The sequence below is a fragment of the Herpailurus yagouaroundi genome, unplaced genomic scaffold, assembly GCF_014898765.1.
Source record: "Herpailurus yagouaroundi ecotype Mexico unplaced genomic scaffold, PumYag 210, whole genome shotgun sequence".
In the NCBI taxonomy this organism is placed as follows: domain Eukaryota; kingdom Metazoa; phylum Chordata; class Mammalia; order Carnivora; family Felidae; genus Herpailurus; species Herpailurus yagouaroundi.
In genome coordinates, this window is record NW_024412441.1 from 15,850,290 (window position 1) to 15,872,687 (window position 22,398).

At 39.7% G+C, this 22,398-nt stretch overlaps 2 protein-coding genes across 6 annotated transcripts in view; one reads left to right on the plus strand and one right to left on the minus strand.

Annotated features, from left to right (window-relative positions):
* The window catches only part of PREPL (prolyl endopeptidase like), a 63,764-nt gene extending 48,621 nt beyond the window's left edge, over positions 1-15,143 (plus strand). For 4 of the 5 annotated variants that reach the window (XM_040453866.1, XM_040453867.1, XM_040453869.1 and 1 more), the window contains 5 exons: positions 2,039-2,255; positions 5,060-5,209; positions 5,604-5,727; positions 6,552-6,625; positions 6,995-9,644. In XM_040453866.1, coding sequence (XP_040309800.1) covers positions 2,039-2,255; positions 5,060-5,209; positions 5,604-5,727; positions 6,552-6,625; positions 6,995-7,084 — 655 coding nt within the window. In that variant the 3' untranslated portion in view covers positions 7,085-9,644. Of the gene's footprint in view, positions 1-2,038; positions 2,256-5,059; positions 5,210-5,603; positions 5,728-6,551; positions 6,626-6,994; positions 9,645-14,774 lie in introns of those variants that run through there. The other variant, XM_040453868.1, reaches the window with a different exon arrangement.
* The window catches only part of SLC3A1 (solute carrier family 3 member 1), a 36,779-nt gene continuing 22,004 nt past the window's right edge, over positions 7,624-22,398 (minus strand). Inside the window, exons 5-10 of the mRNA XM_040453871.1 lie at positions 21,822-21,941; positions 18,934-19,058; positions 16,856-17,051; positions 13,941-14,108; positions 12,927-13,043; positions 7,624-8,211 (exon numbers count right to left, since the gene is read on the minus strand). Of these exons, the coding sequence (XP_040309805.1) occupies positions 7,771-8,211; positions 12,927-13,043; positions 13,941-14,108; positions 16,856-17,051; positions 18,934-19,058; positions 21,822-21,941 (1,167 nt within the window). The 3' untranslated portion in view covers positions 7,624-7,770. The remainder of the gene's footprint in view (positions 8,212-12,926; positions 13,044-13,940; positions 14,109-16,855; positions 17,052-18,933; positions 19,059-21,821; positions 21,942-22,398) is intronic.

Genomic DNA, 22,398 nt, shown 5'->3' on the forward strand with positions numbered 1-22,398 from the left:
TTTGCATTCCCACCAACAGTGCAAGAGGGTTCCCGTTTCTCCACATCCTCTCCAGCATCTATAGTCTCCTGATTTGTTCATTTTAGCCACTCTGACTGGCATGAGGTGGTATCTCAGTGTGGTTTTGATTTGTATTTCCCTGATGAGGAATGACGTTGAGCATGTTTTCATGTGCCTGTTGGCCATCTGGATGTTTTCTTTAGAAAAGTATCTATTCATGTCTTCTGCCCATTTCTTCACTGGCTTATTTGCTTTTCAGGTGTGGAGTTTTGTGAGTTCTTCATAGGTTTTGGATACTAGCCCTTTATCCGATATGTCATTTGCAAGTATCCCATTCCATCAGTTGCCTTTTAGTTTTGTTGATTGATTCCTTTGTGGTTGCACCAGATTTTTAGAATTCATGTACCAGTCTGTGTACTCTGACTTCATTTTATTTTAGCTGTTTTCAAGACACAAGTAATATTTTATGTTTCTGCTTAAAATCCTACTCCATCTCCCTATCTCCAAAATAAAATCCAAACTCCTTACTTATAGTATTTAACATCCTAACGATCTGGCTTATCTCTGTAGTGAGATCTTTCATTACTGCCCAGACAAACCCTGCACTCCAGCCCTGTTACATCCTTTCAGATGATACTTTCTCCTCTCTGCATTTGCACATGCTGTGTCTTGATGTTTTCCCTTCCTTTGTGCATCTCATATTTTCATATTCTCATATTCTTCCTCCAAGACTCGGATTAGGTATCCTCTCCTTCTTAAGCATTTGTTTTAAGAAGTATATACCCCTAACCTAATAAGTGGATGTTCTTTCTACTGTTTCTGTGATAACCTGCAGTACACTTGTGTGAAAGCAGCAACCACATGCTTGGCAGCTGTTTTCTTTCCCCCCAAAATTATGATCTTCAGGCAGGAGATTTTTGCGTGTGTGTGTGTGTGTAGATTTTTTTTTTTTTTTTAAGAAAGTTTATTTGTGGGGCGCCTGGGTGGTTCAGTCAGTTAAGTGTCTGACTTTGGGTCAGGTCATGATTTCATGGTTTGTGGGCTTCAAGCCCCGTGTTGGGCTCTGTGCTCAGAGCCTGGAGCCTGCTTCAGATTCTGTGTCTCCCTCTCCGCCCCTCCCCCACTTGTGCTCTGTCTCTCAAAAATAAGTAAACGTTAAAAACAATTTTTTGGGGGCGCCTGGGTGGCACAGTCGGTTAAGCATCCGACTTCAGCCAGGTCACGATCTCGCGGTCCGTGAGTTCCAGCCCCGCGTCGGGCTCTGGGCTGATGGCTCGCAGCCTGGAGCCTGTTTCCGATGCTGTGTCTCCCTCTCTCTCTGCCCCTCCCCCGTTCATGCTCTGTTTCTCTCTGTTCCAACAATAAATAAAAAACGTTGAAAAAAAAATTTAAAAAAAAAAAAAAAAACAATTTTTTTAAGAAAGTTTATTTGTAATCTTGTATCATTTAACCAAATGATTCTCAGCTCTGGGTGTACAGTCATCTGAGGACCTTTTGCTTTTTTATATTTTTAAGGCCAGCATTTAACACAGTACCTGAGAAGCAGAAGCAGCAACTCAAAACATATTTGTTGAGGGAGACCTGACTGGCTTAGAGCATGCTGAGTTTATTGATCCTTGGGTCATGAGTTTAAGCCTCATGTTGGGCATAGAGCTTACTTTGAATGAATGAATGAGTGAATGAGTGGAAAAGAGAAAATGACAAATGACTCTTATTTTTTTATAAAAACATATTTGTTGAACCCATTTTTGACTGTCTCTTATCAGGGATTGACAAACCCTTTCTCTGAAAAACTAAATAGTAAATATTTCAGGCTTTGTAGGCCACCTATGGTCTCTGTTGTATATTCCTCATTGTTTTTTGTTGTTGTTTTTTCTCCCAACCTTTAAAAATAAACCATTCTTAGCTCTAATGCCATTTAAAAAAAAAAAAACAGGCCTCCAGGTAGTTGTTGCCCACCGGCTATTGTTTGCTGACCCTGAAATATGTCATTAATTTTTTTTTCCCACTAAAAATTTTTTTCGCCCTTTAATTTCAGGGGTGGTGGTGAGTTAGGCCTCCAGTGGCACGCTGATGGCCGTCTAACTAAAAAACTCAATGGCCTTGCTGACTTAGAGGCTTGCATTAAGACGCTTCATGGCCAAGGCTTTTCTCAGCCAAGTCTAACAGCCTTGACTGCTTTCAGTGCTGGAGGGGTGCTTGTGGGAGCATTGTGTAATTCTAATCCAGAGCTCCTAAGAGCTGTGACTTTGGAGGTGAGTATACTTTGTCTCTTCTATTTACAAAGTGGGAAAGTGGGAAAGCCCTAGGATGCTCTATAAAAAATATTTGTTATATCTTTTCACATTTCTCTCTCTCTCTCCCAAATATTTCTAAAGAAGTTGCTAACATATTTACTAGCATAGGGAGTATAACAAAACCTTAAAATTTTAAACACAGAATTGTAGCTCTGGGAGAACTTCTAAACTTAATCTAACTGCTTATCCTTTATCCCTTCTTCCTGGACAGTGTTCTTTATTAATCATTGAGAATTTCCACTGAAGAATAGTAATGGCTATCCTCATTGACCATTTCTTATTTTTAAGAACATGTAGAGTTGGTAGAAAAGAGGCAAAGGATATGTGACTCACCAGTTCCAGGGACTCAGGCAGAGCACACTGTGACTCTGGAATTCATGAAATCCGTTGCCTGTGCTGCCCATCAACCTTTTAGTCCTGGATGTAGGGGCTCTCTGTTTTTTAGATACTCCATTCTTAAAGGTCTTTAAGGGGTAGTTTTTCTGTACTTTGATTGAAATATCTTGCTTTATTCTTAAAAGTCTCTACAGTTGACCTTTGAACAACATGGGGGCCAGGGGCACAGACCCATCCCCATCCCCGTGCAGTCAGAAACCCATGATAAACTTTGGACTCCCCAAAAACTTAACTGCAAATAGCCTCCTGTTGAGCAGAAACTTTACCAATAACGTAAGCAGTCGATTAACATGTTTTGTATATTCTATGTATCACATACTATGTTCTTACAATAAGTTAGAGATAAGAAAATGTTATTAAGATCATAAGGAAGAGAAAAAAATGTTTGTACAGTACTGTGTGTATATCTATTGAAAAAATCCAGATGTAAGTGGACTTGCATAGTTCGAACCTATGTCACTCAAGGGGCAACTGTATAGTCTTCCTGGTGTCCAAAATTATGACGTTCTATTAAAGCAGCTCATTTCACCTTCATCACTGTGCTCCTGGTTAGGTACTCTAGAAAATAATGACCGGGATGGAGAGAGCATATTATTTTCAGGTTTCTTTTATTTTGAGGATGGGGGTATATACACTGTGGACTTGTAAATAAGTGTTAAATAATCCTCATCTGTAAATCTACTTTTTTAAGTAGAGATGCTAAATATAGAGGGGGGAAATCTATATACAAAGATAATAATAGCAAAGCTATTTACAATATAAAGAGAATACAACTGGTCTGTGACTTTTAGAAATTAGAAAGGAAATAATCAAAAAGTATATAAATATTCATCCCACGTTACTTATTAGAGTCAACCTCTAAATATCCAACAATAGAGAATTCATAGTTTTAATTAGAAGTACCAAATACCAGCTCTACTTTAAGCAGAAAAGGGATTTTTTAAAAGGTAGTGGAGAGGAGCAGGTATAGTCCCCTCATACTGCCAGTGCTGCTTCTAAAATCTCAATATAAATGTGGCACGTTTGCCAGAGGAAATTCTCTATGGTCCCTACTTCTTTGAGTCACTAACTTGCCATTCAAAGTTTAGAGCACATTCTGTCTGATTTGGTAGACCCAGGCCATGTAGTTATACTCCACAACTGCAGGGAACACTAAGAAAGGAAATACTGGGCATTTAGTACCTCCGTAGTGAGAGGCAGGCTTTGCCTCATAAGGTTAGGGATAGTCTAAATGCAAAAAAGGAGTTCAGATTCTAGGCAGCTGCCTAGGCAACTGCATTTGCCTACTAGGTTAATGCCAATACAAGAGAAAGCTGAAAAGCATGTTAACAGAATACTATAAGCTAAGTGAAAAAAAGCAGCTGCCGTTTGACTAAATGTTTTAATACTGGTTATAAGCCAGTGAGTGATTTTTTTCTTATTTCAATTTGGATACTATCTAGACTTTCTTCAATCAACATTTATTACCCATATTTTAAGGTAAAATGTCCAACTGATAAAGTAGGGCTTACTCATGTGTTGGGGTTTTTTTAATAATTTTTAATGGTGATAAAATAACAAAATTTACCATCTTAACTATTTTTACATGTATAGTTCAGTAGTGTCCAGTATGTTCACATTGTTGTGGAACCAGTCTCCAGAACTCTACGCTCATTGAATAGCAACTCCCCAGTTCCCCCTTTCCCTCAGAACCACCACTCTCCTTTATGTCTCTGAATTAGAATACCTGTACCTCCTGTAAATGGAATCGTACATATTTGTCTTTTTGTAACTGACTTATTTCACTTAGAGATATCCTCAAGTCCTCGAGGTCCATCCATTATTGTAGCATATGTCAGAATTTCCTTACTTTATAAGGCTGAATAATAATCTGTTGTGTCATTGTGTATATTTTGCTTACCCGTTTATCCACCATTGGACACTGGGTTGCTTCTGCCTTTTGGCTGTTGTGCATAATGCTGCTGTGACTATGGGTGTACTCCTCAAGACTCTGAGTTACCTAGGGATATATTTCCTGGATCATATGGTAATTCTAAGTTTGATTTTTTGAGAAACTAGCATACCATCTGCACCATTTTACATTCCCACCAATAGTGCACAAGGGTTCCAATTTCTCCACATCCTTGCCAACACTTGTTATCACTTGTTATTTTTGTTTCTTTTTGGATGTAAGGCCCTAGTTAAGGACTGAGTAGGTCTGAGTAGTCTGCCTCCTGGGAATCAGCGTGGCTTCTTGACCTTTGTTCTCTCATGTCAGCATTTATATTCATAAAGTATATTTTTCTGAAATTCATTTTACCAATTTGTTAGTCAAAGTTTAAATTTCTTTGGCTTTGTGGGGTTTTTTTGTTTGTTTGTTCTTTTAGGCACCTTTCTTGGACGTTCTCAACACCATGATGGATACTACACTTCCTCTGACATTAGAAGAATTAGAAGAATGGGGGAATCCTTCATCTGATGAAAAACACAAGAACTACATAAAACGTTACTGTCCCTATCAAAATATTAAACCACAGGTAGTGAATAACAGTTCTGATAAACTATCCTAAAATGATAGAAGAGATAATCAAAAGAATACTTACCCTTGCTGACCCGGAATTTTGTAGGGCTTTAGATTGTTTCTGCTTATAATACCCAAACAACTTTCAGCGCCATCTCTGCTCATACTCCATGTTTGTTTCAATGTAATAGTTCAGAATAGGTTAGATGTGGTCATGGTCTCACTAGCCAAGAAAAGGGTATTCCAGGTAGCAAGTGGTCTAGTACTGTGATACTGTAGATCTCTCAATATGAAATGAGAAGAAATTATCTAGCACTTAGGTCAAAAAAATGGAGTTATTTTTCATAACCTATAAGGTAGAAAAGGACCATAAGGAATAATGCAAATCTTGTACATCTATTTTCTTTCAGCATTATCCTTCCATTCACATCACAGCTTATGAAAATGATGAGCGTGTACCTCTGAAAGGAATTGTAAACTATACTGACAAACTCAAGGAAGCCATTATGGAGCATGCTAAGGACACTGGTGAAGGTAGGAGACCACCTGGAAGCAGGGAGCATAGCTAAATGTTCTGTTACCTACCACATACTGCTCAGAGTAGTACATTTTATGCCACAGACCAAATCATCTGCCCGTGAGTTTGGACAGTTGGTTTTCCTGTGTTGACTACTGAGTTGAGGCATACCTAATAACTATGTCTGACTTGCCCCTTTTTCAAAGGACAGTCTTAAAATAAGGTAGGCAAGGCACAAAGAAAAATAAATTTAAACATCAAAGTATAACTTAGAGATATACTGTCATACAACACTCATTCATTTAACAATATGAATTGAGCCATTATTCCTGGAAACTTCTAGAAAAGCTTTTGCTCTGGAGCTTCAGTGTCCAAACTAGCTGCGTTAATTTCCTCTAGATCTTTCCATTTCATTGCACAGGAACTCTTACCTTTTTCTTCCTTATTAGCAAGACCCTCTGAGCTCAGGGTGGAAGGGACCCACATGCAAGTTTCAGTCACCTTGTTTTCACCTCCATGCCTCACACTTACACATTGCAAAAGTTGGCGTTTCCAGGTCATAAGACTCTGATTCCACAGGGCCATTGGCTTCCTCTTGCTCCACAACCTTCTCCATGTGGCCCAACAAGTCTCTTCCATCCAGTGTCCTCAGCCACTCATCCTCCTGTTGCTTTCTCTGTTTCAGAAATTTGTCTTTTGCTGCTTGCCCCCTCCCACCTCTTACTTGGTGATAGTTTATGCCTTTTTCCTTTGCTATTATTTTAATAGCGTACTTGAGAGGAAAGGGGAGAAATGAATCTCAAACAAACCTTCTAATTGTTGCATATGTTAACTCTTTCAGGCTACCAGGCCCCCAATGTTGTGTTAGATATTCAGCCTGGAGGCAATCATGTGATTGAGGATTCTCACAAAAAGGTATGTTTTCAAACCCCTCTCAGTTGACAGATGCCCAAGTAGAGATCTGTCACTGTCACCATTTCATTGGTTGCAGCAGAGTTTATGACAGCTGCTTTGTCACTGTCTGGTCTGTGGCTGAGGCCCAAGAGCAGAAGGAAGAATGCTGAGTCGAGAAAAGGTTCCCTCTTATACTTGATAAGTGAGCGCTGTTAGAGTGATGGAATCTTACCTGTTTGGAAGCACCTTCTGCCTCTGTCCCCAAATAAAAGTAGACTTGCCCTAAATGGCTGACTTTGTGGTTAGGTGAAGATGGATAGACAAAGAGATGTAGCCCTCGAGTTTTACCACAAAGGCCTTTATCTAATTTTTTAAATGCATTTCTTGTAGATTACAGCCCAAATTAAATTCTTGTACGAGGAACTTGGACTTGACAGCACCAGTGTTTTCGAGAATCTTAAGAAATACCTAAAATTCTGAAACGCTGCATTCCATGGGAATTGGAAACACACTGAAATATTTCATAGTCTTATTTCCAATTGGGTAAGCAACAGTGAGATTTTTTTTTAAGTTAGTAATTTTTTAAAATTTGCTTCTCCATCCACATTTTGCCTCGTGTATATCTCACTTGATTCTACTGCTCTGTCCTTTGGCACACGTGCCCTTTAACCTAGGAAAGGGGTTTTCAAACCGTGCTCCTCAGAAGGACACGGAGGACAGGGTGAAGGAAGGTTTGGTGACAACACAACTCTCCCAGCTCCCCCTTCAGAACAGCTCTGTTTCTGTGTGTCCGAACTAACATTTCCTTTGAAAAGTTTACAAATCAAGGTCCTGCCTCTTTGCTAATGAACACTTTTAGACACGTCAGCAGTAAGTCCTCCAGTTTCTACGTCTGTATTTTATGAAAAGAGGTAACATTCTTCACATTAGAATTCATTAGATCTCTCTGACAGTCCGGGGTCCTCAGGTGTCCCGATCATCTCTTACACTGATGCTAGCTCAATAAAGTTACAAGTTCCTGCAAGCGATAGTTTTATTATTTTTAAAAAACATTTGAGAACCTTTTCTAAAGCTGTTACATTCACATTGTATTACCCCGCCGTCTGTGGTGCGTGAAGTTACTGCACATGCTTAGGAGGGAACAGGACGCCAGTGTCTTCATCTCTTTAACACAAGCTGTGCAGTAGGTTTAATGTGCTGGAATAGCACGCCCGATTAGAAACAAAACATCTGTCTCTGAAAGCTGTTTGGTGATGAAGGAGATTCTTCGTGTTGTACTCAAGGACGAGGCCTTCTCCTTTGTCCAGTAAAATGTCATGCGTATCAACTTCACCGCCCTTGTCGGCAAAACTGGTACTTAACCTTATGCTTGCTCTTGTGGGAATATTGGGAACCATTTCCTTTAGATTTAGCAGTGAGGATTCTCCAAAATTCAGAACCACCAGAAAGACTCGGTCGATGCCATCCAGCTCTCTTGTGTACACGACAGAGTGGCTGTTATTCCTCAGATAGCAAAACCAGCCCCTGCTGAGGAGCAGCTCATTGACATGAAGCAAACTTAATTCTTGATAGAACTTCAGTGCTGATCTGGGCTGAGTCTTTTGGACCTATTAAAAAAAAAAAAAAGAAAAAATTAACTATTCACTTCTCAAATAGTTGTTAGCAGTTTGTTTTTTTGTTTTTTTTTTAGTAGTCTTAGTATCAAATAAGGAACTTATTTCCCAAAAAAATTGGCTTCGGTTTTGCCCATTAAAATGACTACCAAATTGTAAGTATTGATAGGTTGGTAAGAGTAGTTTATTTAACTACCAAGAGATACTGCAAATGCAGGGAGTCATTGGGTGCACAGCGTTCTGCTCGCATTTTGGCCATACGTTATGAGAGACCAAATTTGACTCCACTTTAGGTATCTCAAAACAATGTCCGTGTCTAAGTTACCTGGTGTTTAACTTGCCTAACTACAGTCCCTTTATGCTACATTGTAACTGGAAGAAAGGCTGCCACTGTGGCCATGAACTGGGAGGGCTTCCCTGTTCTCTTTTGTAGAATACTTGGAGGTCTCTTTAACTTCAGCAGACACGTGTTCCTTACGTAGCCAGTGGTGAACAGAAAGTTGCAAAAAAGGACGCAAAGCAAAATGCTGCCTACAGGGAAAGTTTAAAAATTATACTTCTTAATGTGTGTCCATTAAAGAAGATTGGGGTTTATTTCACAGCTACATAGAACATATATAATTTAATTTCACGCGCCTTCTCCTGTGATTATGGTAAAATGTCATTTTAATAACAGGATAATGTTTGGTTGAATGGATATACCAAATTTAAAACCATCCCTCTCATTTCAGCATTCAGCTTTCTAATATTTTCTCATATTTTTAGTGCCTCTCCCGTATTTGGATTATTTATTTAGGACTGAAAGACAATTACTACGTCAGAGAGTATGGATACTTGATACATAATGCCAAATTAGTCTCCATAAGAGCTGTTGCCAAATCAGTGGTAATGTTCATTTCCGTGGACTCTTGCCAGCCATGTTGACTGCGGCGGTGGTGGCTGTCATTGCTGTTATCATTGTTGTTACTGCGGGGCAGGTGCCTAATGTGTGGTCTTCAGTGAACATCTACTGAATGTTTGAAAAATGTTTATTCTCTGTTATCAGGCACAAAGGTATTTATGGTACATGTATATGGTATATGTATATGACTTGTCAAATTACTATTAACATTTTCTATAGCCTTAGATGATGCATGGAAAAGCATAGTTCGGTGCCACTCACATAAGAAGTGCCCAGTAAGTGTTAACTATTATCTGTGTCTACTTTCTAGAAGTATGTTGAAGTGTCTCTCTGTAATTGTGGATTTGTCAGTTTCTCTTGGCATTTCTCATAGTACTTGTTTTATATATTTGGACGCTATTGTTAGATGCATAGATCATGACTTGTAGTGGAATGTTCTTTAACAGTTTTTGAAAATTACATTGGTCTCATAATGCTTTTCATATTGAATTCTATTTTGTCTGCTATTAAATATTTCCACACCTGCTTTTTGTAACTTTATTTTTTTTAAATAGGAATTGCATGCACACAGTATAAAATTCATTTATAAGAGGAATATATAAAATAAGGTTTTTCCTAACACCATCCCCTCGCTTTTCACCTTTTGTCTCAGAAACAGACACTATTGCTGTTTATGCTACATCCTGTGCCTTTGCAAACAGATGTAGATATCCTTTTTTCTATACAAGTGGAGGCATGCTACCATAATGGACTCTGTTTCTTAGTACAGGGTAGAGATGGTCTCATGATACCAGTGCATTCTTTCTAAAAGCTGCATACTAGTCCATTGTATAAGTCAACCATAATTAATTCTCTTGATAAAATATTTAAATCATTTCCAGTGGAGATCCTTGAATATTTATCATTTTCCACATATATAAGTATTCTCGGAATGAAATTACTAAGTCAAAGGTTATATGTGCGTTTTTTGTTTTAGCAATGTCTCTATATTGGATTTTGTCGCTTTACCTTAATCTGAGAGTTTTTATCTTTTAATAGGTGAATTTGACCCATTATATTGGTGATTGCCATGTGTTTGGACATACTCCTACAGCCTTATTTTTTATTTATATTTGTACTATTGTTTTCATCCTTTTTATATCGGTTGTTTTGATGTAATATTTTTCCTTCTATTCGTTGAAAATGACACTCTTAAAATTGTAATGCCTGTTTTAAAATATACTTTTCTCAACATCCGGAGCAGTGCCATCCAGCAGAACTTCTGCAGTGCTGGAAGTTTCTATATCTGTGCTAAAGTGGCAGCCCCCAGCTGCTCTGCACTTGACGCGTGCTAGTGTGCCACAGGAAGTGAATTCTGCATTGTTCAGTTGAGGTACTCTATGTCCATGCCCTGAAAAGAATGCTTTAGCCTGCTCGCTCACACATTCTCTGTCTTTTCTCTCCCCTTCCCTGCTGCCACTTCCCATATAGAAATCAATCACTAAGATTTTTGTTCCAGAATATCTTACTAATCTTACTTTACATGATGTACCAAAAAATATCCTTAAGTTCTGTTGATTCCTTTCCTTGCTGTGTTTTATACATCATGTATTATTTTTTTAACATTTTTTTATCTTTAAGTAATCTTTATACCCAACGTGGGGCTTCAACTTAAAACCCCAAGATCAGGAGTCACATGCTCTACTGAGTGAGCCAGCCAGGCACCCCACATCCTGTCTTTCTTTTAGATTCATCTTTTTGTTTTGTTTCAGTCCCTGATTATTCTCTCACAAGCTGGCTATTTATGGTAAAATTGGGGTGCATGCTTTTCCAAGTCTATATTCATGAACGCTAGTTTGAGTGGATATAAGATTGTAGGTTTAGAATCAAGTTTCCATCATAGCGTTAAAGATTGAAGTTCTGATATGTTCTAGGATCCGCTTAAGCAAGTCCAGTTCTCAGTCCTTTGCTTGGGCAGTCTGTTTTGCAGTTTGGTTTTGGTTTCCGCATATTTTTAGACTTTTTTTCTTTATTCTTGCCATTTTTCTTTGAATATATAGTTCCCTCTGGTTTCTGTTCTCTTCTAGAATTTCATGTTGCAATTTCTAGATTGATTGCATATCAAAAATTTTCTCTTTGCCTTTTTTCAGTGCATTCTGGGAGAAGTCTCTGGATCAGTTTTCCAGCACCCTAATTAGAATTTCTGTTTCAGTCTTTCACAATGTTTTACGTACCTACATGCTCTAATCACTTTTTTTTTAAGTTTTACTTATTTAAATCACCTGTACACCCCACGTGGAGCTCAAACTCAGAACCCCAAGGATCAAGAGACGCATGCTCCACCCACTGAGCCAGCCAGGCTCCCCTCTGATTCCTTTTTTAAGAGAATCAAGAGACTCCATAAGACAGTATAACAATAACAAAGTCTTCTGTTTGCCATATTTCCTCTACTTTAACAGTTTTCTGTTAAGAGTGGTGTTTTCTTCCATCCTCTTAATTTTTCTCAAACGTGTCTTTCTTGGCGATCCATTTACTTTTGCATTTTGATACTCCTTGTCTTCGGTTGTCTGCCTTTAGTCATTATGAGAAGCTTGGTTTTACTTTCTTTTAGAAATTAAATTCTTACCTGTCTCTAGGGCTCTTATGGATGTATTTTATTAAAAACTTAGCCTGAGACATTGTGTTACGATTTAGCATTCCTCCAAGCATTACTCCTGATCATTTGAAAGACTTGGTTAATGTTATAGAAAAAAATTGTTTTAATTTGCATTTATCTTTTTTCATCTTTCTGGTATATATTTTTATGTAGGATTTCTTAACCTCTTGGACTCAAATTGAAAACCAATAGATGCATTTACTCTCAAACACAAATGTTAAAACACATATTTTTGTTTTCAAGGACCTATCTAATACTATCCCAGAAGCCTCTGTGGAGTTTGGAGCAGGGAGTTGTGGAAACAGGAGGGTTTGCATGAAGCTCAAAACAGATTAATAACCTGGGGAGGCTGCACTTACTGTGATGAGCACTGAGTAATGTACAGAATCGTCCCATCACTGTGTTGTACACCTGAAACTGATATAATATTGTGTGTCAGCTATATTTCAGTAATTTTTTCAAAATCTTACGAGATTGTTTTCAAAATACTTAGTAGATTGGGGTAAGGGGAGATTTTTGCTTTAAAATTTTTAAGTCTCATGGGATGCCAGGAATTTCTCTTCTCCTGAGGTGGTTTAAACAATGACATTTTCACTAGTACGTGACTCCACCTGAAGCCATTTCATAGTGTCCTGGTCCAAGGAAATGTACTTAGCCCTTTGCCAAATTGAGCAAACAGATTTTCTAAACAGGAATGCGTATATTCCAGCAACTCCAGCTGAATCTGACAACCTTGACCACTACGATGATAGAAAACAGTGTAGCCAAAAGCCAAAGGGTGTGCTTTTCGAGAACAGCTCCTTTTAGGAATTGGTTACATCTTGGTTTCTTCAGGTAATTATCCTTAATCTTCTTTCCTTCCTTTCAAAGGCGGGAAAGGAGGACAGATAGCTGGGCTTGCTGAAAGACCTCCATAAAATCTCCTTAATAGCTCAGAGTTCTCAAAGTCATTCCAGTGAATAGCTGTGTATTCCATAGGATACTCCACATGGTGCACTTCTGTACCAGCCTGTACTTCCACAAAAACATCACTTAAAAACTCTAAGTCTATGTGATTAATTTAAAGAGAGCATCAGTTAAGGTCTTGGGCACCCTCAGGGTGACTGTTCGTTGTCAGCACAGAAACTCATTTCCTATTTCTGGAATCAGCATAACATTTTCATTGATACTTACATCAACATTCACAGTGTGGTAATCTGAACTGGTGGGTAACCACGTGTGACTGGCTTCAGAAAAACCAGCATTTGAGCTATTGTCCCACTGCATCGGTGACTTGGAGAAAAGGGTATCCTGTGTCAAAGACCATAAAGAGAAAACAGTAGTTATTAAAAAAAATATAATTTGGTTATGGTTTACTTCATAATTATTTAATTCCCTGTACTTCTTAGTACTTGTATTTATTAGCATTCATAATGAAAAAGCTTCAACATTCAGTACATAAACCGGCTTCTCACTTTTAATTGGAAAACAGTGACATCTTGAGTTTGAATAGATTATGGTAACTGGACTTTGATACATGCTTAGAATCTTTGCAGCTTTTCCCTAAAAATGAGTAACGTAGGATTTCAAAATGTGCGATTGCCAACACGTTCTGTGGTGTAGTGGCAATGAGTTCAGGTATGCACCCATGTACAAGTAAGCCTAAATTCTGCCCGCTTTTATTCAGCCTGGTTGTTGCACGTGAACACACACACACAAATTTAGGAAATGTACACCAAATATTAGGGAAATTGGATCTCCAACACTGCAAGCTAACCATACAAATTATTACGGGTTCACCTAAGAACACAATTTTGAGATCCATAGCCTCACAAACAAAAACCACTCAAGTCTGGGGCTGTGCATTACATTTGTTAACATGAAAGGAAGAATCTTTGTGCTGTGGTCAGAATCTAGCAGTACAGACCTCTGTGTTCCAGGTAGAGGGCACTGAGTAATATTCCCAACTCAGAACACAGGTTCTCAAATTCTAGTATGTCTACGAATCAGCTGGAAAACATCTTTAAAATGTAGATTCCTGGGCTCTACACAAGAAATTCAGTTGTGCGGCTTAGGAAACAGTATTCTTAGCTCCCAACAAAGAAAGGTGACTGTCTAATAGTACGAAAGGAAAGCAAAATAATCGTTTTCATCAGTAGACTAGAAGTAAATTCTCTAGTTTTGTGTAGTTAGATTATATTAACTTACAGCGTCATAGCTTTCGTTGAGATTTGTGACTAAAATATTTCTCATTCCTATTTCTTCCCCATAGTAAGTTATGGGGGTTCCAGGGAGTGTGAAAACAAGCATGTTCATGATGTTGACATATTCTGCCCCCAAACGAGAAGTCAGCCGGGCACGGTCCGGTCCACCGATCTGAAAGGCAGATATTTTTAAGGACGTAGCTTAATATACAGTTGTCTGGAAAACTTACCCTATTGCACAAAAAGTTCATCAGGCAGAAAAACAAAGTTAGCTGTGAGTACCATGGTATCAGCAAGCCTGGCTTTGAGTACCAACGCTGCTTGCTACTTGCTATTTGCTGTGTAACTGACCAATTTACTGTCTTGGCCATTATGATCAACAGAATGGTGTTAACAATTGACTTCGCAAATGTGATAAAGTGTACGAGGGTGCATGTTAATATTTTCACACATTTGGATGAGAGAATATGGACAGGAAACAAAAATGTTTACCCCATTGAGGGCACAAGGAGGGAACAGGTGGAAGGGGTAGGAGCAGTTTCTGGTATGTGTGTGTGACTTGAACTATTCAAAACAAATTTTAAAGATAAATCAACTTTTATAGAGAAATGTACACAGTCCAAGAGAAAATTTTCCAATGTGTTTCCTGTTTTTAAATTTGGTATTTCTATGCTGAATTCTCTAATTACATATTGTGATATATATTACCTAGCCCTTAAGAGTTTATTTAAATCACCTAGCAGTTCTCTCCATATACCACAACTCGGTCTCATGTGCATTTGCTGAGCATGGACTTTTAGTATTGAAAAAGTACTTTCGGGGTACCTGGCTGGCTCAGTCGGAAGAGCATGCAACTCGGTCCTGGGTGAATTCAAGCCCCACATTGGGTGTGGAGATTACTTAAATAAATAAGCTTTTAAAAAAAAATTCTTTCCCACCTACCTTCTATCTTCTTGCCCTCCTCCCCTGTCAGGTATTCTCTCCAGTGTACAATGATGAAACGACAAGCTCGGAGACGTTATATCACTTATTCAAATTAGGGTATAATGCAAAACCAGCCTTTGAGTTTGAATCTAAGAATAAGAACTTGGTTGTTACAGTTCACGAAAAAAGGAGTTTTGTTTGTTTTTTTTTTAGATGTACTAAAAACTACCTACAGTTACCTTTTTGTAGACCACTGTAAATTATTTCTCTATTTTTATGGTCAGAAAAGTCAAATATCACCTCTGTTTATTTTCATTATCTCGAGAGCATTTGATAAGAAACCCTATGGTTTCTCAAACTTTCTGGACTTAGGGCACTTTCAATTTCAGGACTGAAATCAAGAAATATTTCCGCAGGTAGTTCACAGCAGTGGACAGAGATTGGGGCCTCTCATAGGCTGAGAGAGATCCCAGTCACCTAAGCTAATGGAGACTCTCAGTATATGAAAAATACAAGTGCTAAAACTCCATTATAAAATAGAGGGGGCCCTTGTGGAATGGTGGAGGAAAGACCTCCAAAATCTCAAGGAGAATGCTGGCAAAAACAAAATCCACTGTTTCAGAACTCTGGAAACTAGCTAAAGGCCTTCAGTAATCTTAAGAAGTATTTACTCAAGAAAAACAGCAAGCTTTGTGTCATTTTAACTGGTCCTGAACTCCTGCCCCTTGGATCTACGATAGCCTTGAAAACCTCAGTCTAGCAACTACTGTAGCTGTGAAAAACAGGAGCTACCGGGTAAGTGGGGGGCGCGGGGGGGGGGGGGGGACAGTGGGCAGAATAGGTTTAGAGTTCACCAAAAGCTCCATTTAGAGAACTGTCACAATTTGACCTTTCTAGCACTCGCTTTTAGTTGGATTTTTTTTTTTTTAATTAGATGCCCTATCCCTGAGATATTGGCCAGAAATAATCAGCAACAGTTATTTAGCATCACATCTGCCTGAGGAGGTATTGCCAATTGGGGCTAAACAGAGACTGACCAAAAACCTTAAAAGCTGGGGAATGAGGTGACCATAAGAGCCTTTGAAAGGCTCTGACAGATTTTTGGAATCTGGAACATGTGCAGATACCCTGGGAAGACTTGAGAAGGCTCTAATCTCTCATCTCTGGCTAACCTTGAAACTCAGTGCAAGCAGAAAGTGAAGACTAAGGTAGAACTACCAACTGCCTGCCAAAGTGTTGAAAGCACACCCCAACACACACAGTCCCTCAGCAAAGGCTGGGAGACTTCATGGTTCACCATATTTCAGGAATCTCTTCAAATCATTAGTTGATAATCTGACCAAGCAGACACTCCAGCAGCCACACCCAACAAAGAATACAGATTTTACAAAATTAATCCAGGGAAGTCACTCAAGAAACAGCAACAATAAACACCAGGGAAGAGAGAAGGGGTTTTCCTACATTACTACATTATTTAAAATATCCAGTTTTCAACAATAAAAAGGAATGCAAAGAAAACAGGAAAATACAACCCGTAATAGAAAAAGCAGTCAATAGAAAATGTGGATGAAGAAACACTGGCCTAGCAGACAAAGACATTTAAGTCAACTGCTATCCATATGTTCAAAGAAAAGTGTGAGGACAGTGTCTCATCAAATAGATACTGTCAAAAGGATAAAAGAACCAGAAAGAAATTTCAGAGTTGAAAAGTATGAGCACTGAAAGGAAAAACTCATTGAGACGGGCTGGACAGATTTGAACTAACAGAGAAATCAGCAAACTCAAAGACCGATCAAGATTATCTAGTCTGAGAACCAGAAGAAAAAGAAGAAAAATGACAAAAACCTGGTCAGAAGCTGGGATAGGCCTGGCTCCCTGAAGAATCACCAATGAAGGGAAGGGTGATGCCTGTTTACAGACCTAGCCCTCGCGTTAGGGGTGACTATTCAACAAGCACCACAGCCCCAGACGTGCTGATGAGGCATGAGGACTTACCATCCAGTTAGGCCATTTTCCTTCTGGCATGTTTTCCATCCAGGATGTGATAACCTCAAACACACCGTTCCCAGAAGGAGCGTTCAGCTCACTGAGATAATTGTTGAAGGGAAAATCTGCTTCTTGGACAAAAGGCAACCCGTAGTACATCATGGTCCTGTCAATGCTCTCTCCGTAGGCTTCAATCCCCATGAACCTGGAAGAGTTGGCAGGGTGCAGTGTCCTCAGGGCCCGTCAGGGGACTGAGAAGCATTCTGCAGCTGCTTCCGTCTGCTGGACTCTTACCCACATCCAGCTGGGCTCACTAGGAAGCAGAATCAAGCCAGATGGCCAAGTAGTGGCATGCCTGCTCACCTGGACTCTTTCTCACTTCTCATGGACAATAAACCCAAGGACTAGCCTAATACTATGCCGTGCTTAAGAGTTAGGAAATACATTTGGGGACGCCTGGGTGCCCTAGATGGTTAAGCATCCGACTCTTGATTTCAGCTCAGATCATGATCTCACAGTTCTGAGTTCAAGCCATGTGTCAGGCTTGAGTACGGAGCCTGCTTGGGATTCTCTCCCTCTCTCTCTGCCCTTCCCTTGCTCATGCTCTTTGTCTCTCCAAATAAACATAAAATACATTTGGATATCAGTCAATATTGTTCTTTCTTTCTAAATCTGATTAAAACTCAGTAACTTCCAGGAACTCTTTAGCAATCTTCCTCACACTTAGAATCTGCAGTGTGTGTCTGCATATCATGTGAAGGGGTTTTCCCCCCAAATCTTCCTGTTTTATTTGAATCCCTATAAAGCCTCACTTTATTATCAGGGTGACCCTTGGCTATTAAAAACCAAACACTTGGAGGGGCGCCTCGGTGGCTCAGTCGGTTAAGCTTCGGCCCAGGTCATGATCTCACAGTTTGTGGGTTTGAGCCCCACATCCAGCTCTGTGCTGACAGCCCAGAGCCTGGAACCTGCTTCAGATTCTGTCTCCCTCTCTCTCTGCCCCTCCCTCATTTGCACTCTCTCTCTCTCTCTCAAAAATAAACATTTAAAAAAAATTTTTTTTAAGCATCTGATGTTTAATTTTGGCTCATTATGATTTCACAGTCCCGCATGTGCGCTCTGTTGCTCTCTCTCAAAAACAGAAAACAAACAAAAAAAAAACCTTGAGGTGCCTGGCAGCCTCAGTTGGTAGAGCACGTGACTCTTGATCTTGGGGTCATGAGTTCAAGCCCCACGTTGGTTGTAGAGCTTACTTTAAAACAAACACCCTTAGGGAAAGACATCAGCCTGAAATGACCTACATCAGTGCTGACTTCACCTGTTTGAAGTAAGTGCACGACATCTGGAACCCAAGTGTTTCAGCTCCGGTTCCATCCCTGACATTACCACCTGTGTGACCATTGCCTTTGTGCTCAAGTCTCAGTTTCCTTATCGGTAGTATGGGGATAGCAATCAGAGGACCTACTTTGAGGAGGAGAAATTTCTTTAACTCCTGTTGATGCTACTGGGTGATGTATATAAACATAGGAAGAGATTTAGTGAGTTCATGTGTCCCCGTTTTAAGTGCTTCACAGACATTATCTCTTGCAGTCTGACAAAAGCCTGAAAAGGGTTTCACTATCACCTGTTAATTGAGAAAGTGGGACTTGAGTCAGCGAACCAGCCCAAGGTCACACACAGGACTCTACCTTAGGTCCATCTGATTCCAAAGCTGTGTTGCTAACCATTGTGATCTAATAGTTTAAACATTTGGATTCACACTGGACACTGGACACTAACAGGCCAAATAGTAATGATTAAAAGTAGAATAGTCAGTGACTAACATTTAGACTACGTATTTTAAGCTAATTTCACAAAATTCTGTGAAGGACTGTGATGTGCATTGTCTGAACAAAAAAAGAAACTGAAAATGAGCAAAGTTAAAACAACATGAAAGACTATACCAGGCCCAGGCAAAACTGAATTATAATACACTGTAGTTATGGAGGTTTAAATAACTTGAGCCTCTCGAGAATGCCTGGCTGTGAAGGATAAGCTATAGATCACACCCTACGCCCGTGAAGAACAGAAGCGTGTCTTGTGGTCACCTGTATCTCCCAGGCTCCCTGCTGTATTGGTCCATTGTCTGCCGGAAGCTCCGGACAATGTCATGCATTCCCACTTGGGTGGTGGTGAAGTCATGATACAGCTCCCAGTAATGTGTGACCGTGTCCTTAGGAAACCAAGAAACATGGTTACCATCATTTCATATGTCAGATGCCTATAGCTGGCCTTATGCGAATATAGATGGTCTCTTCAAAGGGCTCAAGCCAAGACAAACGTGCTGAAGGATGATCCCAGGACTTGAAGTGCTCATGGGGTTTTATGGCTGGAGAGTAACATTCATGACTATTAGGACTTCCTTTGATGCTTAAATTATTAAGTAAAACAAATTTTACTATGTAAATATTTATTGCAAATGTATTCAACAAAACCCTTGTCCTAAACATTTAGTGGTCCTAAATGTTTAAAGGCAAAGAAAACATAGAGCTCCTTATTACACCTGGACTTTATCTGCTTACAAAATTGTCCAAAGTGTAATAGAATAAAGGATAGAAGTGGTAAGTAAACACTGCCAGGGGTTCAGTAATTTTTCCTGATATTCATTCTATGCCTTCCTAGGGTTACAGTGATCTAGAATCCAAAGTAAAAGACTATGTCTGACACAAGCCAAGGTCATAAATCCTGGGTTAGGACATGGATCTACACTGCCATCCATTCAGTGGACTCCTTTTCAATAAGTGAACTTGCTAGATCAAGTGAAGAGTTTTGGAGTCCTAAGTCTCTTACTGAAATCACTTTTTCCTTAAGTTTGTTTTGGGTGGCACACAAGACCCATTGTTCTGAAGTTTTGTCGTGGCTGGAGGCACATGCCTGTCTTATGACATCTCATCATAATTAGGAAGGTTACTTTGAGATTTCTTCTCCAAGGATATGCACTTCTCTTTGGGACTAATATATCACCTTTTCCCCCCCTTCATTTTCCCTATTGGAAATCATGTGCTTCCCACCGCTGCACCTCCCCCAAAAATGGCCTCTGATTCAGGACATGCTCTCATAATTAGTCCAGGCATTGCCAGCTTTTCTTTAGTTAACTGATTTGGTTTAATGATATTCTTAAGTACCCATAAATATATTAGGACGAAAGCTAGACACTTGATATTTAACTATATGCATTTCATGTAAAGTGTATCATGCTCTATATAATAATTTTAGGGTTTTTTCTTTTTTTTTTTTAAGTTTATTTATTTTGAGAGAGAGAGCGTGCAGGGGACGGACAGAGAGAGGGAGAGAGAAGGAGAGTCCCAAGCAGGCTCTGCACTGTTGGCACAGAGCCCAATGCAAGGCTCAAATTCATGAACCATGAGATCATGACCTAAGCCAAAATCAAGAGTCAGATGTTTAACTGAGCCACCCAGGTGCCCCTATTTTTTTTCACTAAACATTACACTGCTAAGATTCACCCATATTGTTGTGTGTCACTGTAACTCATTTATTTTGACTAATGTATAATCCATTGTGTAAATTTACAAATCCATTACTCTGCAACCCATTTTAGGACTCCTGTCTAGCCATTGAACATAGAGTGACTGCAGAGTGGTGGTCAACCAGAAGAGCAGAGTGGCATCCTGATTACTGTCTCTGGTGTGACATGGCGGGGAGGGTGAGAACCACTGGTGTGGAACCACAAAGAACCCAGATTCTGTAGCAAGATAGGCTTGGTTTATAGTTCTATTTATCATCTCCATCACCCCTGATAAAGTCAGTTCTCTAAGATTTTCTAAATGAGGATCATGAAATGTCTCCTGTGAGCTGTTGCAAGAGTTAAATGGACTGTTCTAAATAAACACCTAGCATACAGACATTCAGCAGGCGTGTGTTACCTGCTCTTCTGTGTGTTCTTTAATGATTACAGAAGCAGCTCAGGAATCCTAAGCCTCCCCACTTGAGCTTGAGTGAGATACAATCGCAGTGAGTTGTCAGAGCCCTTGGTGGAGCCCGTGCCCTCGGAAGCCTTGTCACCAAAGTACTCCTTAAGGATGCCCTACATCAGAGGGTGCCAATGAAGGAAACATCTAGGCATATGCATTTGAAACAACTCTGTTCTTCTAAAGAAAACGATTCAAAGCATTTCCGATAGGGGCGCCTGGCTGGCTAAGTCAGTGAAGCATACAGGGCATGGAAACACACACACACACACACAACTACGCTTCAGGCACCATGGTGGCTCAGTTAAGAGTCCAACTCTGGCTTTAAGCTCAGGACATGATCTGCTGGTTCGTGGGTTTGAGCCCTGCATCAGGCTCCATGCTGCCCTTCTCTCTCTGCCCCTCCCCCACTCCAGTGTGCTCACTCTCAAAATAAACTTTAAAAAAAACTATGCTTTAAAATTCAGAGGCATATATTAATAAATTTAAATTAAATTTTTTAAAAGCTTCCTATAGTAGATAGGATCAAATTCCTCTCTGGTCAGTGGTGACTCGTGCTAAAAAAGAAAACCCTCTGGGGGTGCCTGGGTGGCTCAGTCAGTTGAGTGACCAACTTCAGCTCAGGTCACGATCTCTCAGCTCATGAGTTCGAGCCCTGCATCGGGCTCAGTGCTGACAGCTCGGAGCCTGGAGCCTGCTTTGGATTCTGTCTCTCCCTCTTTCTCTGCCCCTAACCCACTCTCGTACCCACACAAAACCCACAAATTTGTTGTTACTAGCCTCTTGCTCTTAACCAAATTCATTCATTCAATAAGTATTGGGGTTCCAACTGTGGGCCAGGCACTTAGCTAAGCCCTACAACCATGAGCAAAATACAACAGCTGCGGTCCTAGGTCTCCTGAATTTACGTTCTCTCTCAAAAATAAATAAACATAAAGAAAAAAAGAAAATGCTCTAATGACATTTTTAGAAAGGGGGAAAAAATAATGTTTAAGACAAAACTTTACCGGTATTTGAGTCTTATTCACTTGGGCTTCATCTCTCAGATGCTCTGCTTCTAGAAGAAATTTAACAGCATCGAAACTAAAGCCATCAACACCCTTTGTGAGCCAGAACTGTATGATTTCCTAAACACAAAGAAACAAAATGCTTTGGTTACATTATGCATTATGTTTATAATGCTTAATTAAAGTTTCTGTCTGTAATGACTTTCCACTATAAAACGGCCATCTCCAGGTACAAAAGAAGCACAGCACTCCTATAGTGTATTTTTGTCTGTTGAGCATAGCAGCAGCTTAATGTAGGGAACTCTCACTGCATTTATGGACTCCCATACTTCCCTCAAATTTGAATTCAGAATGTTACATTTGTAATTAACATTATGAGCATGCTTCCAAAGTTTAAAGAATCACTCAAAATGAAGGCATGAAACCACAGTGAAAGGGACTCAGGAGAAACTGGGAACATACCTTCCCCCAAACCCCAGTTCCTTAAAGGCCACTCCAAACAGAGAAAACAATCAGCTAAGCATCAGGTCATGAAGGGTTCTTCCACCAGAGTGGGAGATTCTAGAAGGAAAGACTG